Below are 17,874 nucleotides of genomic sequence, written 5' to 3'. Positions count from 1 at the left end.
GAAGACTTCCTCAGTCTGTACATTAACGAACTCGCAAATGAAGTTCGAGGTCTGTCGGGAATGCCCCTATCGACCATCAACACATCTAGGTGAGAAATGAGAGAAAAGCCACTGTAAAAACTCAGCAGTACCTCGGAAATGCAATGGATCTATGTTTGGATCATTGAACGTTATCGAACTTTTTTTCATTTGTACGTAAAATGATGACCAAAAATTATTTTATAAAATTGAATAAAATCGGCCATACCTTTCATTCAAACACCTTGACTTCTATCCTTTCGCTGGGTTAACTGTCAAAAAGTGCGGACCCACGTAGCCAAAACCATTAACAAGTCGGATGTCGGATCGATAGTGTCAAATATGAACGTGTTTATTAACTTTTCAATATTTTGTTTTGTTTCCCGCTGACAAGCCTACAAAATTGTCTTAAAACCGTCCAACACAGATCTTATACTGGACGCCCAGTGAAGATCGTTGGAATGCTGGTCCAACAAATGGACGATTTTGAAACATCCTACTTTTGGGGCGGTTGTTCGAAAGAAATCACGATCGAATTCGAAGTTTAGAGGTAAGTATTTCGAAGTAGAAACAAACTGTCTGACAGCATTTTAGTTCGAAAAATCTCAATAGCTAGTGCTATTTCAAATTTCGGATAGAACAACCAACAGGATCATTTCAATGTTTGATACATTTTTATTGACTTACTATTTCGCATGAAAAAATCCTTCCAGCGACGTCACTAAACGCTTTCCAAAAAGGGGCTCCTTCCAGACGCCACTCTGTCGTGTCATCCCCGCAGTCAAACGGCAACCTAAATTTGCTTAAAGAAACTATTTCTTGTCGCTCATTTGAAAACAACGTTTTCAGTAGAAAACAACCAGTTTGCCATAAAACTTACCGAAATTTTCAATTTACCTGTTTAATCTCAACCGCAACCGCAACCTGACCAGAACTTACCCACCTGGCGGCGGCAACGGCCACTGGAACCCCATTACCTGTATTCTCGCTTCCGGCAACTGAATCCGCTCCGAGAGCCGCTCCCGGGCAAACACATCCGGATAGTGTGTCCGCTCGAACTCTGCTTGGTGGAAGAGAGCCCCAAGTTAAACAGATTGTGATTCGAGTCCGATGATCGAAATCGAAAAAATCGAACTTCACCCGGATTGGTCTAGTTACCTCTTTCCAGATTTTCGATCTGCTCGTTGGTGAAGGAAGTTCGATTGCGCTGCAACTTTCGCTTCAGCTTCAGCCGCAGTTCCGAGTCTTCGTCGTCCTCCGATGAGTACTTGTCGCTCATTTCCTCTAAACAGCAATTGACTGGATTTGAGAATCGTTTGGTTGGGGAGGTGAGGTGAATTTTGCGCAGCCTACCTGGTTTCGATTGTTGCGGATCGGTTGGACTCTTCAGGGTCAGATGTGAGATCGGGTGGGAGGAAAAGTTGAACTGTCCTCCGCCGATGTTCTGGCACCAGGTCCAGTGGCTGCTTGTGTTGTTGAATAGTTTAATCTTCTCGTAAACCGTGTCATTGCTCTGGGTAGAAGTTTCCTTGTTGGAGGCCAAATTGCGCAGTACTCGATTGATCGAGGAAACCTGGAACGACGAAATGTTCAAGATCTCTCCAGGAAACTCGTTTCCTTCTGCAACCTACACTAGGAATGTTATCGTTGTTACAAACACCCTCCGACAGCAGTCTGTCCCGAATTTCCCAGGCAAAAATGCTCGGACACTCGGCCTTGTAGTCGGAGATCTTGGATACCACGGCAGCGGTGGCTACCCTCGGTTTGCTACCACCGATCGCTCGCGGTTTGATCGATCCCGTCTCATAGTACCGACCGAGAATTTTACTAACACACCCATTGGAAACCTGTAGAATGCGGGAAATGTCGCACGGTCTAGCCCCGGAATGGGCCAGTTCTACGATTTTCTGGCGTGTAGAATCCGGCAGTGGCCGCCCATTGACGTAGACCCCGCCCAGCTGGTTGATGCCGCTGTGGCCGGACGCGTTACAGCCGAAGATCGAATTGACACTCTGAATGTTGCTCTGGATTTGCATTTTTGCTGTTTGTCGTACGTAAAATTGGAATAAAGAAAACTTTCAATTAATTTTTATCCCGCGGGCCAAGCAGCGCGGGTGAAAATTTTCAAATTATTAACGGTTCACTGCACAATATCGATTTTGCTATAAACCTCACGTTTTATTCGGTTTTTCTTATTGAACCCTGCTACTTTAAATTTAAATTCAACTTTTATCTTATTTTCGTCCCAAAAACAAGTAATTTTAAATCAAATAAACATAAAATCTCATTTTCATAAAGAATCCCGCCCAACTCAACCGGAACCGAACTACTTACCTGGTGCCGAGGCGAGCTGCAAATGTGCTGACAGTGTATCGGGTCTACCTTTAGGGGTGGGTGGAGTGAGAATGATATGTAGCAGCACAACCCTGCGCATGTGTAACGCACATGCCCACTGATGACACTGCCCGATCGAGCGGGCACATTTCACACCGCAGAAAGGCAAAGGAAGAAAGTGCGGACAAAGAGTACAGCCAAAAAGACTCTTCTTTTCATAGTGAAATTTTTCTCCAGCAGAAGCAGAAGCACGGAAGAAGTTGTCCCCGTCCCGAAATAGCAGGTGCAATCTTGGTGCCAGTGTTCCTCCCCCGGAAAAGTAGTGCAATCGGCCGATGACGGTCTAGCGGTGCAAAAGTGCTTATCAAATAGTGGATTCCGAGGCAGGTTGAGTGCAAAATTTACGGCTGAAAAATTCGCCCCGTTTCGAGCTAGTAGTTAGTTAGTTGGTGCTTTGGTGAAAATTTTCTCTTCCCCTTCCACGGCTGCTGCCGCGGCCGTCGCGAAGAAGGAGAAGCCATCACCGCGACCGTGCTGTGAATTGTGATTTAGACTCGGGTGGTGGTGGTGGTGGTACGATGCGGGGTGTTGCAAGCTGAGAAAATACTAAAACATGCTTTATTTATTGTTCTTTCCTCCCTACTAGCCAGATAGAGGACGGGCTGAATGCGATTAATTCTAGCGATTGATTGGTAACTGTAAATTCGGCCCGTCGGAGAACTGAAGAAAAGAAAGAAATATATAGTTTCGAAGGTTCTGAAAAAAAAGCTAACCAAACCTGTAGTTTTGAATTAAAACAAATCGATACTGTCAATTCGACGAAACGATTCTGTCGGCATATTTAACAAAACAAATTAAATAACCATTCTATGACGCTATTTGCTATCAATTCTGGCTCTTTGTATCGGGGAACATATCCGAAAAAATGCAATTTCTTACGATTCATTCATTTTATAATTTTTCAGAGACTTTCATATCACGTAACAATGGCGGATGCGCAAACAATTGAATTCCTGGGCTAGTCGGTTATCGATTTTTCCGCTACATGGCCAACTGTGATGGCTGGCGAAGAAAGGGGCGAAGACAATCATTAACTTTGTGAAGTTCTTAACTCACTGAAGAAGATTTTTGTTTCGAACGGATTTATTGTTTGAATTCAATGTTTGGTTAAACCAAGACCGGTAGTGAAAATTGGCTTACGATCTAGTTGGAATAGATTTTGACCGTAGAACCGGATTTCCTATTTTTTAAACGGTTAAATAGTGAATATTTTTTCTACAAGAGGGGGATTTATACGTTTTTCATGCAAATTATAATTTTTTTAAATTGACTCAGAAAAATTTGATTGCCTAGGTAATTCAAAATTTAAGCATTATTTTTCTTCAATTGAAAATGTTGAAACATTTTGACCTCAAAATAAGAAAATTTATCCTCTCAATTTTGAGCTAAACGATCATATTTTAGCGACTGCTAAGTAACATTTTCGGTTCATTCTAGCAACTTGATTTAAATGGTCCTATCTGCAAAAGAGAACCTTTCTTTGTTCATTTTCTCTTCCGTTAGTAGATCGGTCGCTTCCGTGATTACTCCTTGATTCTTTTTAAATAATACGCTAGTTGAAATGATAGTTTTTCGATCGGATCGGACAATCATTGAAATTTTTTTAATAATAATCAAAGACAGGTTCTCTTTTACACACGTGAAGGAGTTTGCGTGAATTCTATCAACATCGTACAACACGGGTCTCATCCCAGTCAAAAAGGGTAAGTTGCTGGCTAACGGGGGGCTATTTGCTACTCGGATGCGCTAATTGCTCTTCAATTTGCCAGCAAATTGCTGGCAATTAGGGGACTATTTCAAATGCAACATTTGGGCGATTTGCCGCTCTACTCGCTCATAAATCGCCCCCAAATCGCCCGGGGAACGCGCCATTTAGTCGCCCTTAATTGCCTAATATGAAAATTACAAATAATTCTTATTTTCGGACTCATTATCTACTCACATATACTTATCAGTACACTAGGTAATCACCACAAAATTATAGAAAAAATCAATTTTGAAATTGGTATTGCACACCAAAACTTACCACAATCTGACTTTTATGAAGACTTTAGGTCAGAGATCTTGTTCCACTATACTTACACACGATTCCACAATTTCTCACATTCTTTGGCTAAATGAAGAGCACTAGACAAACAAAATTCAAGCGAGAACACGCGAATTGTTTAAAAAAACAATTCTATGCTTAAGCCAAGCATAAACCGCCATGTTTGAAAAACGCAATAATAACCAAGTCCATTTCAGCCGCCAGAAAATTTGTCCAAGTGTTGAAATTGCCTTTAAATCGCATTCGCAAATTACATTTGTTCCTAGGAGCAATTAGCACAGGCAAGTTGAGTCAAACGTCAAGCTGTTTAAATCGCCTGACCATGTTCGTCAGCATTTTTTTTTTTGACCGGGATACGACTCGTGGGATGGTGTCCAGTGGAGGATTTTTGAGAACGACATAACTGCAAACTAAAACCTTTAGTTTGTTTACATTCTTTTTCGATAAATACGGCATTATATTTAAAAAAATCAACAATTTTCCAGTATATGTTGAAAGGTGAAAACGTAAACGCGGTCGATTTATTAACGGACGAGAATGTACACAAAGATAGGTTCTCGTTTACAGCGATATGAAATTATAAAGACCGATACTACCTATAAGGAAACAAAACACTCAGCTTACAGGCGAAACCCTGCTTTTTTATTTGTTTCAAATAAATTATTATTTAGGAAAATTAAAATATGTTCTACTTCACTAATTCAAAACAGTTGTTTTCCTAAATAAAACTAAAACAATAGTTAAAACTACTGTTGAGTTTCTCAAGTTTAGTATTTTTTAGTTACTCAAACTCGAAAACTGAAATTTGAGCTGAAATCTATTCTATTCTATTTTAACCCTTACACAGCCAGTATTCAAAAGCATCCTGGAAAACATTCTGTAGTGTTTTCTTGTCAATATTAATATTTGAAGCATATTTTCGTATGTCGAAAATATTAAAACGACCAGGTCTACTGTGCAGAGTTGGGTTGAAGATGTTTGAAAATTAGACGGCAATTAAATTATTCATTCAAAGAATCATTCAATCAACGAATTGTTCTGAATCTTGAAGGAGGAAGAAACGAGGACAACCGTACCGACCGTTTCCGTTTAAAGGGGACATAATAAATCGATGAGAGTGACTTGACTAAGAAGGTTAATGTCACTCCTTTGGTCCTTTGGGATGGGACAGAGGTATTTACACACCTTGCCCTGGCTAATAAGCCTAGGATAAAGCGCCTTTACCCGCTCAAAAAAAACTGAAATTTGAGCTGAAATCATCAGTAGTCACCCAACGAGGTTTATCTAGACGAATTGTGTTAATAAGCATTGTTGTTTTGGTCTTTCCTGGTGCTGCTGACATTAAAGATACTATGGGGAAAATGTTCAATCTTAGTAGTAGTGAGAACCCCTCTTTGATTACTTTGTTCTTTTCCAATGATTTCGGCATCAATATAACTTTTCGTCAATATTCCGATTTAATGATAAATACTAGCATATTATACAAAGAAATAAGGAAAAAAATGGTGTAGCAATCAACCTTTAAAACTTTAGAATGTTTTTTTAAATGTCAACAAGTCCTCGTTTGACACTATCGATCTTTTTTTTACAATGAACATAGCCACATGGGCTAGCATTTTTGACAGTTATCCCAATAAATGGAAGGTGTGGTCTTAATAATTCAATTTTATGAAGCAATTTTTATTTGTTGTTTTACGTACAAAAAGTGAAAAAAGTGCGATTACGTATCTTTAACGTCAGCTACATCGAAAAAAATTTGAAAAAAGCATATGACTCCGGCTCATTTACCGGTTGGATTTTATTGAATTCGTTTCAACCACCGTGAGCTCTATTATTGTGCCGGTTTAACTGTCAAATATACTAACCCCTGTGGCAGAAACTACTGGCTGATCGATAATGTACGTAAGATCGAATAATGTACGTAAATAATCAATTAAACAGCGTTTCGAAGTTTTAAGGAAATATATTTTACAACTTTACGAAAGTTAAACTCTATTGGCGACCTAAAGTCGGTACAGTCGTGATTCGCTGGTTGGGCCACAGCCTTGTCCAACCAACGAATTTGATTCGTTAGTTGGACCGACTGACAAACGTCAAAAACTCTCCACAGAAGATGTTGGCAGAGTAAATGCATCTGTTCACATCTCTAAATATTGTCAGATTGATTGCCAAAGTAAATTTGATATGAGATTTTGGCATTCGGATGCTTTTTAGTTGGGCATTGGTCCAACTAGCGGAGGTCCAACTAAGAAGCGGTCCAGTTAAAAAGTGTCCAACCAGCGAATCACGACTGTACTTGAAATTGTCAAAATTTTCGAACAGACGTAAATTTGTCAAATGCACCGTGTAAGTAGGGGTTTGCCCACTACTCGGGTTCTTGTTTGCCCGGCGTACCCTTCTTTTCAGGGCGGCCTAGGTGCTTCTACCAAGACTTTCGGATTTCGTAACACAACAAAAAAAGTAAACAAACAAAATAAATTATTAAATTTACCGACTTTTATTCCCTGCTACTCTCCCAACTACTGCTGCTGCTGGTGATCTGCTACCGCTGGCGGAAAGGCGGGCGGTTTCCTCCAACCGGCCGGGACAACAACGACTGCGTTCTGCTTTGGTCGTTGGCTGCTCCGGCAGCGGTCCTTGACAATTAGCTAGGGAGGTGAGCTTGGCTCCTTTGTTGGAACCTCCCTAGCGACGTTGGTGACAAATCACCGGATTCACTTGCTCCCCGCAAGGAATCCCGGAATACACCGCAGTGTTCTTCCCAGGTGGAGCCGTTGTCCTACCTGCTTCCCTCTCCTTGGCTGTTAGCTGTAGAGCAGAGAAAGGCTCGTTCGGCTTATCCTCTACAGCGAGAGGGGCGGGTGCGTCGGATCCTTAACTGTTAGCCGGGGAAGCGAAAACTCCTTTACAATTAGCTTCCCCCGACGGCTTTCTGCACCACTAAATGCACTTGTGCCCGAACCACGAGCCGGCTCTTTTGACGGATTTAATTTGCCGTCACTCGCGCGCACTGAACTTTTCGTTACGGTGGCGGGAAACTGTCCCAAAGAAAAAAACAATCTTATGGGCGTCTGATCACTACCGTGGTTTGTCACTTTCTCTCTTCTAACACGATGGCCGCCTTCCACCTCGACCGAAAACACCAACACCAAAAAACCGTACCGCCGCATAGCTGTCATCACCTATGTGCAGCATAGCCAGTACACCATTTCAGCAGTAGGAGAGCGGTGGCCTATCTAAGCCCTATGTTAACTATGTACAATTGTCAAACAAAAATTACTACACCTATCTGAATGAAAAAACCGTTCACAAACGCGAAACTATATAAAAATTTACAAGAAAAAGTGAACGGTATCGAAACAGCGGTGAGCATAAATTTTCGTAAACAATACACTCTACGGAGAGAGTACGCACCCAGTGCTAAATTGTTACCCTGACGGGTTACAACCGTTACATATTGTAAAACGTTGGATAAATATAGCTCCTTTCTGAGCAAAGAGCTCATCTGCAATATTGACGCTAGATCCGCAATCGTTGTTTGTATTACAAGAAGAATCAATTCTTCGGCTGGATGTCGTTAGCTCGAATCAAAACTCGTCAAATACAAGGTTCATTCTGTAGCATCAAACTGGTGCCCAGGTGGCGAAATCATTAGAGTACAAAGGGGAGTTGGAGCGTTGCCAGAAAATTTTTATTTGCCAGAATATGTTTTAGGAAACTTCCGGTATCCATCCGACACTCTTCAGGAGCGTTTTTCACGCAGAAGTGAGATTTTGTAATCTTTCTATACCATGACGAACGTAATGTTTTCCTCTAAACCTCCATTAAGCGATATATAATTAATTATTCCAAACACCGTTGAATACCTTTTGCTGTGCTAATGCCGAATCTTTTGTAACAATCGTATGTTGTAACAACAGATTATATCGAATCCGTAAGATCAACGATATCCTTTTATCTTATATTATTCAAGCAAGGGTAAAAGTGTTCAGTTCGTTGGTTCAAATCCGGCTTCTAGCAAAAATATTAGGAGTGAAAATAAATGCTGATCGCGAAAAAAATAGGAAAAAATAATGGAATAACTTAGGAAAGAAAAAGATAGTCGGATAGGAATTATATTGTCTTTGCTAAGTCACAGAGGACCAACGTCATTTTGAGACACATTGACAAAAAAGGGACTACCATCCAATAATTAATGTACTAAAGCTCTGTCAATTTAGAATCGATACGCTTCTTCCCGGTCAAACCATTCGGAATTTGATTTGGAATCCTGAATGGAGTCAGCATTATTTGAAGCTCAAATGCAGCAACCGATTCCGAAATCGATTGAATCGGAATCGCATCTGCATTTATAGCATTTGAGCTGGAATCCATACTGACTCCATTCAGAATTCTGAACGGGTTCCGGAATGCGTTTAAGTTATTTCGTGGACTTCTCGATGAAAATCAAACAACAAGATTTTTCCTTTTGTATATGCAACGTGTTTCGGCTGACTGTTCTTCAGCCATCGTCGGACTTCTACAAACATTTATTTAGTATCAGCATTTGTCCGATGCAGTACTCCCCAGAAAATTTCTTTCGGAAAATGGTTTGGAATTCTGGCTTGATTCCGCCGGATTTTCGGCTCAAATGACACAACCTATTCTGAATCGAACCCGGTCAACAAATTTTCTGGTAAAAACCACTCTGCGAGATTGCTGTCAGGCCTTAGTTTGGCAGCCCTACCAGATTTCTAAGTGCATCCTGTCGTGTCAGCTAAACTAGGATGAAGTTGATTACTGAATTTCCAAAGGACATCCTGGCAAAATCACAGCAAGAATCGAGCAAAAAATCTGACAAAATTCCGGCAGGAATCGAGCAAACAATCTCTATTAGAATTTTGCCACGGTTTTACTAGGAGTGACATAAGAATTTTTAATTACTTACCGTATTTAATTCAAAATGTATGTCCACGTTACATGGCGAATTTCAAACAAGAAAAAACAATGTCAAACCGGTATCACAACAATCCTCTGACAATTATGATCATAATTTCCTGCCATTAACTAGTTCCATGATTGCTTCAATTTCAGAGAGTACTTTTTACTGTTTGGCAAGGATCTGTCTGCTCAAATAACGAGGAACTCGTATTTGGTAGTCTGTTCCGCGATCGGAAATTCACTGCTTTCTTCTACCACGATATTTTGTGAGCCAAACCAGACCCCACAAGGGAAATGTCGATTGCTGAATTCCTACCTCCGGGGGTCATAATTATTATCTTGGAGCCATCGTTTAGCAGTAGTAACAGTAAATCTTAGATTTTAGGAGTTCGATATTTGGACCCTTACTCCTCCATAGCCTCCGGTTAGCTTTTTCGGAAACATTTAGTGTCCCTGGTAGCTATTTGTTTCATTTTCTCTTAACCATATTTCTTGCAGAAGGGTCGTAATTATCAGTAGTTGATCTGTTCGATCTGCTTTCTCGCCTCTTGTAGCCTGATGACAACTCTGCTTCGTAAATCCACTATTGCAACGATCCATTCATTTCCGAAGCAGAAATGCATCATTTGCCTTCTCGGATGTGCAACAAATCTTTCAAAATCCATTGCTCTGTGATAACTCCTTTGTCTAATCAACCGCAGCGGGGCTCCTCCCCAATCTTGTTGGAATTTGTCAGAAAGCATACTGTCTGCTGTCATTTCGAATATTTGCTTCTCTTCTATCTCTGCGTTGTCCACTGCTTCGATATCGAGATAGACAGTCCAGACATTCTTGCCACCGTCTTTGTGGATGGTAAGATGATTGTCTCGTCATAAGTCAGTTCGGGAAAGTCTGCCTCTTACATCAGTTCTGCAAAGCTGGTTTTGTGTGCTTGCGAAGGTCTTTTCGGCTCTGGCGTATGGAACTCGTACGTTCTACGTAATAGTGAGGGTCCTGATTCATCCTACACGTTCTGGGCAGCCTCTATTACTAGCGGCATGATTCCGGTGACAATTGATGCAACGGGTTCAGCACACTCTTCCTCTGGTACATGATCATTTCCCCCTGCAATTCTGTTTTTTGTGATCAATTCATCTACATGAGTGGCATTGTCTGACCGAAAAGACACACAGCTTTGTCCTGAATTTTACTGCGAAGTTTCGCACCGTCTGAGGTACATCTTTGCTTTCCAAAGTTACTTTCACATTTATCATGTTGAACAAAGTTTCCTGCTTTGTTTCGTTTTTAGTCGCTTCACATTTCTCACTGAATCGCTGGCCGCGTCGCCCTTCTTCGTGTCTTTCTCCGTGAAGTCCAGTGGTACGTCAGGTACAAATGCAATCGTTTTGTTGCGCATATTATTAACAAAGAATTTTGGGTTTTTGAGGCAAAATTAATCTTGAAATCTTGTGCCCTTTACAAACTCAATTTAAACCAGAACCTTACGATTTTATGGTTTCACTTATGGAAACCTTCCTCGTGCAGAATCTTGCCCACCTCAGCTGAATGATTTCATATCGGACTGTCGGATTTTATTGACTCCAGGTTCACTGTCATCTGGTGTTAATTCCGATTGTTTAGAAGATCAAATGCCTCTTGTCTGAGACTTACTCGTGAGTCCACTTGCGCTGCTTACTGTCGCTTGTTTTATTTTTCTTCACCTAATTTCCTTTTTTGTCTTCTCGTAACTTTTTGTCTGGCTTCAGTAATTTTTAAATTAAAATTTTTCTTTCCCTCTCATTTCAATTTTTTTCCGCGCTCACTTCTTGTCCACTATTTTTTCTTATATCATTCGTTGATTGATGTTATGGAACCATATTATTCAGGCACACTTTCACTTGCGTTGATTTTGGTCCAATTTTTACTTAACTCCCTCCCACGACTGTAAAACCTTACCTTTGCTATTTCGCTGCACTTATAATGTCACTCGCAAAACGATTTTTAAACTACGCAGCAACACCACAATTCGTCTCGTTCGTCGAATAACCCTAAAACCCTAAAAAAATTTAAATAAAATCACTTCGAGTACAGATTTTTCTTTTTCATGCAGTATTGACATAAGTGTACCACAGTAGAGGCTGCATGATTGGGAGTGCATGACACCCACAAAATAAATTGGCGAGTAGGTCGGTTAAAATAGATGTTGGCGATTGCAGTGGAACAGTATAGGTACCTCTCCAAACAAAATGTTATTTTCGGTGATTTGTTGATCCCAAATTCGAAACTTCCCCTTAGAAAGAAGGTAGCTTACTGTAATCCACTTTCCTGGCGACAGTGATGTAAACATCTTGAAGAGGAAAAATACCCTTTTAATAGCTAATACTTTCTCACACACATGATCCGATACTCTTACAAGATGCTCTCAACTTGCACTATACCCGAAGCAATCTCATAAAATGTTAGTAAACTATAGTCGATCTAATGGAACAACATTCGAACATTCAGTTCAGTTACGAATTTTCAATTTTAATCTCATGGGTATGATTGGTAATAGTTGTCTTTCTCCGGGACCCCAGAAAGGTTTAAAAATTATTAGGACAACGTTGGTCCCCTCACTACTCGAAACAATCTATTATTAGATAGGTTTTCCTAACTAGCTTTAAAGCTCCATCTGCAACGGAATATTTTATTCGAACATTCATTTTAGTTATGGTAAAATGTCTCTTTCGAGCGACTTCACTATCAATACCATCCATACCAAACCACTACCTGCTGTACTAAATATTCCCTTCCCTCGGTCGACCATTCTCCCTCTCAGGTACCTCCGTCTGAATCACGCCCCGGAACAGCGGTCCCCAGACGCACACGCACAATGTCGTCGAAACGGAAATCACCGCCGAACAAACTGTCGAACGCGACGTCGCCTACGGCGCCCGTCCAGGTTGAGAAGAATAATTTCAAAAAAATTTCCCTTAAAAATGAAGACCTCATCAAATCGTCACCGGTTAAGGAGCTGAACTGCGCCTTCGATGCCAGTTTCCTGTCGATGCAGAAAATGCAGTCCCAAATGGAGCCCAAGTTCGTGAAAAACGAACACAGCGAGTACATCATGGGCCACCATCCGCATCATCACCCGCAGCAGCAGCATCATCATCCGTTCGGAGGCCTCGGCGGTATGCCTGGAGGAGGCCACCCACTGATGATGGATGGAGATTTCCATCAGTTCAATTTGCCATTTCTGAATGTTGCTAGCTATATTCTGAAAGGATCGGATCCGGCGATTGGAAAGCACGAAAACTATCAGCTCACGATGAATCTTGATAATCTGAATATTTCAAATAGCCAACAAGAGATGGCGCCAGCTGCTCAACAGCAACAACAAGCGGCGCCACGTAAAGTGAACAATCTTATTCTCAACCATCTAAAATCCATCGTGGATAATTTTGACAGTTTGAACAACAACGTTAATGGTAAGTAAAAATAAAAATTGACTTTCCCGTTCAAGTTTCATAGGTTTGACACGGAATGTTTAGATAAAAATTCGTACACACCGCCACCTTCGGTGGCTTCACCGCAACTGCAGCAACAAATACAGCAAGACTCTCCTCCGCAAGTCAACAACTGTCCGACTACTATGGGGCAGCCCCCCGGTGGCGGAGGTACAGCGCCTCTGTTGAACAATCACGACGCCGAAAAGGATCAGAACTACGAAGGTTTCCGAAGCCAGCTGGACGAACGTATCAGCAATCTGCAGCTGAGCAAGCGAGAAATAAACCTGATGAGGCTGAACCTAAGCTTGCTGGACTTCCCGAACGAGATTCCGCCGAGTCTGTTGAACCAGAATCATCACAACAGCAGCTACGAGCGGACAGCGCAGGGAGGGGAAGATCTGAATTGTAGTACCTCGCAGAATAATATGAATATTAAATTGATTAAAAGGTTTGGTTTGATTGCTGTTTCGAGCAAAGGTTGATTTTTGCTGATTTCTAATTTTTTGTTACAGAAGCTTCAAAGAGTCCCTCTACGAGAAGGAGAAGAACATCAACCGGTTGATCATGTACTTCACCATCTGGCGGGAGATGCTGCTGAAGGCGGAGTTTGTAAGGCTGCTCGAGTGCCGGCGGGCCTCTGAGAGTGGATTAAAACAATGGCGCAAGAACCAGCTCTGGACTGCCAGGCGTGATACCGCGAATAATGTGATACTACTAATAGTTCCTTACTTCGCAGATCCTAATTCTATGACGGCATTTCTCACACAGTTTCTGCTTGTTTTTTCAGCTGAAAATCAATTACTACTTTATCGGTGATACTATCAAGTTTTGTCTATCGGCGAGGCGGTACTGCTAGGTGATTTTGCTCGACTTTTCTAGCGCTTTTCTACTGTCAAGTTTACTCGATATTTTGTATGGCAACGCTGCCTTTGATTGCTGAGTTGTCAAATGTTGATTCCCGCGTTTGTTCAGTGCTGCCAAAACTTTCCATTCTATATACGAGTTAGAGTGGTGAATTTAGCAGCACTGCTTTTGACGTTGAAAAATACATTGCATAATATCCCAGTAAACGATATGACAACTAGGCCGGCAGAAATAAACGCTCACGAGCGGTAGGCTATTGAAACTTTGTTCTTGGCTACACGCCGTACTTATGCCGTTTACTGGAAAAATAATGTGGGATGCTGTCTACTTGAGTGCAGTCTTGCACTTGATCATTCGATATAAAAAGCTATTTTTTAAGACCGCTTTCCTAAATATATTCAGTATTTTTGCGATGCCGGCAAACAGCTAGCGAGTACATGGCAATTAGCTTCTATATTCAACATTGTTTCAAGTCAATTTTTTAACATTTAAAAGGCTTATATAATAATAGGGTTAAGCCTTAATTTTGTTTTTATTTGGGTTTATTTTGGTTCTGCTCCGACGATCAGATTGTTCCAAAGTATTAACAACAACCAAAAGTTGAGCATCTATATTTTATAACTGTTTGGATTTCTCTGTTTGCTAATAAAATACCGGCGTTACTATCATAAATTCCGGCATTCTACTTCTTGAATTATCATAAAATATATTGTTACTTGTAATTTTCCAAATAAACAAAAATTTCTTTTCTCTTCCTCACACGTACAAAACAAACTAACGCACACACCAAAACAGGCCGAAAACAAAAAGTACAAATTCACCAACAACAACAACTCCAAATCAAACCTGGACACGACATCACTGATCCCGCCCGGCTCGTCCTCCGCCCTGGGAACACCACAACAGCGTCAATCACCGACGGCTACGGTGACAGCGACATCCTCAGCCACCCGCCCACCATCCGCCATATCACGAAGCGGGCTGCAACCGAGCGTTACTCCGGCGGCTTCCACATCTACATCCGCCGGTGACTGTGACACCCCGACCGGGGAGGAAACCATCGACGCGGACAACTGTATCCAGCGCTACCGCAATGTATTCCAAGCCATTTCTAATAAAACACTGGAGCCCACCGCCGGTGGCGGCGGCGGCCGTTCAAACCCAAATCGGAAGAATGCTAGAAAACGCCCACCCGGATACCCAGACGATCTGCTGACCGAGAAGTGTTCGCCGGTGGACTTGCGTTCCGGACCGACGACGCCATCCTATGAGATCGAGTACGATAAGAAGGAAGACCAAAGATACCTGAAGGATGATGCACCGATCAACTTGAGCAAGCGGAAGAACGAATACCGGGACAGTCCGATCAGGGAGCTGAACAACGGCAACAAACTGATCGGAGGCATGTTCAATCACTGTGATCCGGACGAGCTGAGCCAACGGATGGAGGTTGCTGGGTTACCGCAGGCGGTATCCCTGCTCGACAGTGATCCGGAACGATACATGCTCAAACCGAAGCGGGAACGGCTGGATCCGGAATCGAGCCTTTTCGACTACAAGCCAGATTCATTGAAACCGAAACTCAGTCTCTACCAGTCACCTAGTCCCCACCATAGTCCGGACGAGAAGCAGTTGATGAATGACGCTGGATTCTCGCTTCCGCAACCATTCTTCATTAAAAACCCAGATGCTCACGGTAGTTCGGTTAATCAACCGGGACTACCGGTTCCCTTCAACAGCAGTGCCATGCTAGACAATATGAACCGCCATTTGTTACGACAGCAACAGCAGCAACAACAACAACAACAAATGAGTGCCGGAATTCCCCCGGGGGGTAGTAAAAAGGACAAATCCAACCAGCTCAGCATGGATATGAACCCGGCGGATCTGAACACTTCCCGTCGATCCGGAGCGGAAAAGAATCACATCAAAAGACCGATGAACGCGTTCATGGTATGGGCCAAGGACGAACGTCGTAAAATCTTGAAAGCCTGCCCGGACATGCACAACTCGAACATTTCCAAAATATTGGGGGCCCGCTGGAAGGCTATGACGAACCTGGAGAAGCAACCCTACTACGAAGAGCAAGCCAAATTGTCCAAGCAGCATATGGAGAAACATCCGGACTATCGGTACCGGCCGCGACCGAAGCGAACCTGCATTATCGACGGTAAGAAGATGCGCATATCGGAGTACAAGTGTTTGATGAAGAACCGCCGGCAGGAGATTCGACAGTTCTGGACGCGGGATTACGACGGATCGAGCGATCAGGGTGGTTGTCCGCTGAAGGAAGCCGGGAAGGTAATTAAAAATGAGGCCATGTGAGACAGGGGTGATGGGGTGGGTTGGCAGCGGGAAGCGTGCGGCTTCGGTGGCTTTGGGATGTGAGCCGTGTGGCTGGGTGAGTGAATGGAAAATTGATGTTGATTTTGTTTTTTGAGAAAAAAATAAATGATTGGTTGAGAAGTGAAGGTGGTGCCGTGTACAGAACCGAATTTCCCTTCACGTAGATATAGCACCGGAATCCCGTCTGCTCCTCGAAGTCGTCGAATCTATTGTTTCATTTCTTGGAAAACTGCTTCAATCCATAGATTTATTTGCCGATTACATCTATTTGAAATCTGAGCCGTAACACTGGGTGAATCCTTTTGAGGCGAACCAATCCATTTCTTTGTTTATAGAATCATCGGGGTTGGTTTTCATGTGAAATACCACTTACAGCCGCCTGGATAAGGAGCTTTTTGGGAAATCTAGCAGATGCCCAGCCTCGTTATCGGCTAAGAATTTGAAGTCCTCGTCGACTGGCGAAGGTGGTAGACCCACTTTCCACCCCCAAAACGTCACGGTTTGCACAACCGAGCTCGAACTAAATCTAGCGTACATTGATTATCCGAAAGAGTCTCGAGTACTGTCACCAGCTGACCGTAAGACCGTGGCATTGTTCGGTGCAGGTAGAAAACGATCAAACGCTCGTCCAAGCTAATACAAATCGTGCCCTATTCTGTTAAACATCAGTAGATACTCTTCAAACGAGTCACCCTCGACGTACTTCATTTCCGACAACTTCTTGAGCAAGAAAAACTGGCCCCGAATGTCCTTTTCGAGCAAATACAGGTTACAGTGTCCATTAAATTTCAACCAGCTTCTGCTTGTCGTACTCCAGCTGCGAATCTGGATCAAAACTGTCTTGCATTTCACATCATTTACTTTCCTTTTCGCTAGCTTTTTGTCTTGCTCCAATATACCCGATCAAGACGGATAAGTCCGGACCTAGGGGCAGATAACTTGTGATGCATTTTAATTTTTTTTAATTTTTTTTGCCATCAAAATACAAATTCTTAATGTATTTTGCGTTGCGTGTAAGACGTCAAAACCCTACAAAAAACTAGCCCTACATTCAACAAAACGTCGAACAAAGTGGATCAGCGTAGGACGTTTGTTAAACAAGCTTTTCTGCGTGCGGGAGTGCAAAATTAATGCAAAAATGGAAATTAAGTGCATTTTTTCTAATTTGATGCAAATTTGTTTATACATTCTAGGAGTGATCCGCCCCTAGGCCCGAATCGATTTGCCAACTCGGAAATGCTAAATTTCCCTTCTCATTGCTGGCAAAACAGGGGCTACTTCGAATGCAACATTTTGGCAAACTGCCGCCGTTATTTTTAGCCGCTCTACGCGCCCTTAATCGCCTTCCTCGTAAATGAATATTGTAAACAATCCTAGTCAAATTCCTAGTCAATTGGTATTGCACACCAAAACTTACCACAATCTGACGTTCGTTAAGACTTTAGGTCAGGCATCTAGTTCTACTATACTTACACAAGATTCCACAATTTCTCACATTTGTTGGCTAAGTGAATTGCACTGGACAAACAAAATACAAACGAGAACACGCGAATTGTTAAAAAAAAACAATTTTAAGCTTAAGCCAAACATGAACCGCCACGTTAGAAAAACGCGAAAAACAACGTCAAGTCTATTTCAACCGCCAGCAAATTTGTCTAAGTATTGAAATTGCCTTTAAATCGCATTCGCAAATTGCATTTCCTCCTAGGGGTCATTAGCACAGGCGAGTTGAGTCAAATGTCAAAGTGCTCAAATCGCCTGACCATATTCGCCCGCCTTTTTTTTGACTGGGATCCTTAACAATGTAAACAATAC

General features: G+C 42.2%; 2 protein-coding genes across 6 annotated transcripts; one reads left to right on the top strand and one right to left on the bottom strand.

Annotated features, from left to right (window-relative positions):
- Positions 1–673: 673 nt before the first annotated feature.
- Positions 674–2,501, bottom strand: LOC131690521 (paired box protein Pax-6-like). 4 transcript variants are annotated; one of them, XM_058976374.1, is made up of 5 exons: positions 2,353–2,501; positions 1,650–2,059; positions 1,372–1,591; positions 1,177–1,317; positions 674–1,081 (listed from the first exon to the last, which is right to left on the bottom strand). In XM_058976374.1, exons 1-5 carry the CDS (start codon positions 2,450–2,452, stop codon positions 954–956), a joined length of 999 nt encoding a protein of 332 aa, XP_058832357.1. In that variant the 5' UTR covers positions 2,453–2,501; the 3' UTR covers positions 674–953. The 4 variants fall into 4 exon arrangements, with proteins under 4 accessions (XP_058832357.1, XP_058832368.1, XP_058832377.1 ...); XM_058976385.1 differs by having other exon boundaries at positions 1,177–1,302; positions 2,353–2,499; XM_058976394.1 differs by having other exon boundaries at positions 674–1,078; positions 1,177–1,302; positions 2,353–2,498.
- Positions 2,502–2,522: 21 nt separating this feature from the next.
- LOC131690507 (uncharacterized) lies at positions 2,523–16,184 on the top strand. Of its 2 annotated transcripts, none has more exons than XM_058976355.1 (5): positions 2,523–2,735; positions 12,177–12,828; positions 12,892–13,297; positions 13,362–13,458; positions 14,509–16,184. In XM_058976355.1, exons 2-5 carry the CDS (start codon positions 12,231–12,233, stop codon positions 16,036–16,038), a joined length of 2,631 nt encoding a protein of 876 aa, XP_058832338.1. In that variant the 5' UTR covers positions 2,523–2,735; positions 12,177–12,230; the 3' UTR covers positions 16,039–16,184. The 2 variants fall into 2 exon arrangements, with proteins under 2 accessions (XP_058832338.1, XP_058832333.1); XM_058976350.1 differs by having other exon boundaries at positions 13,362–13,554.
- The last annotated feature ends 1,690 nt before the right edge of the window (positions 16,185–17,874 follow it).

The sequence above is a fragment of the Topomyia yanbarensis genome, chromosome 1 (assembly GCF_030247195.1).
Source record: "Topomyia yanbarensis strain Yona2022 chromosome 1, ASM3024719v1, whole genome shotgun sequence".
NCBI classification, from domain to species: domain Eukaryota; kingdom Metazoa; phylum Arthropoda; class Insecta; order Diptera; family Culicidae; genus Topomyia; species Topomyia yanbarensis.
This window is presented reverse-complemented; position numbering and strand designations above follow the sequence as displayed.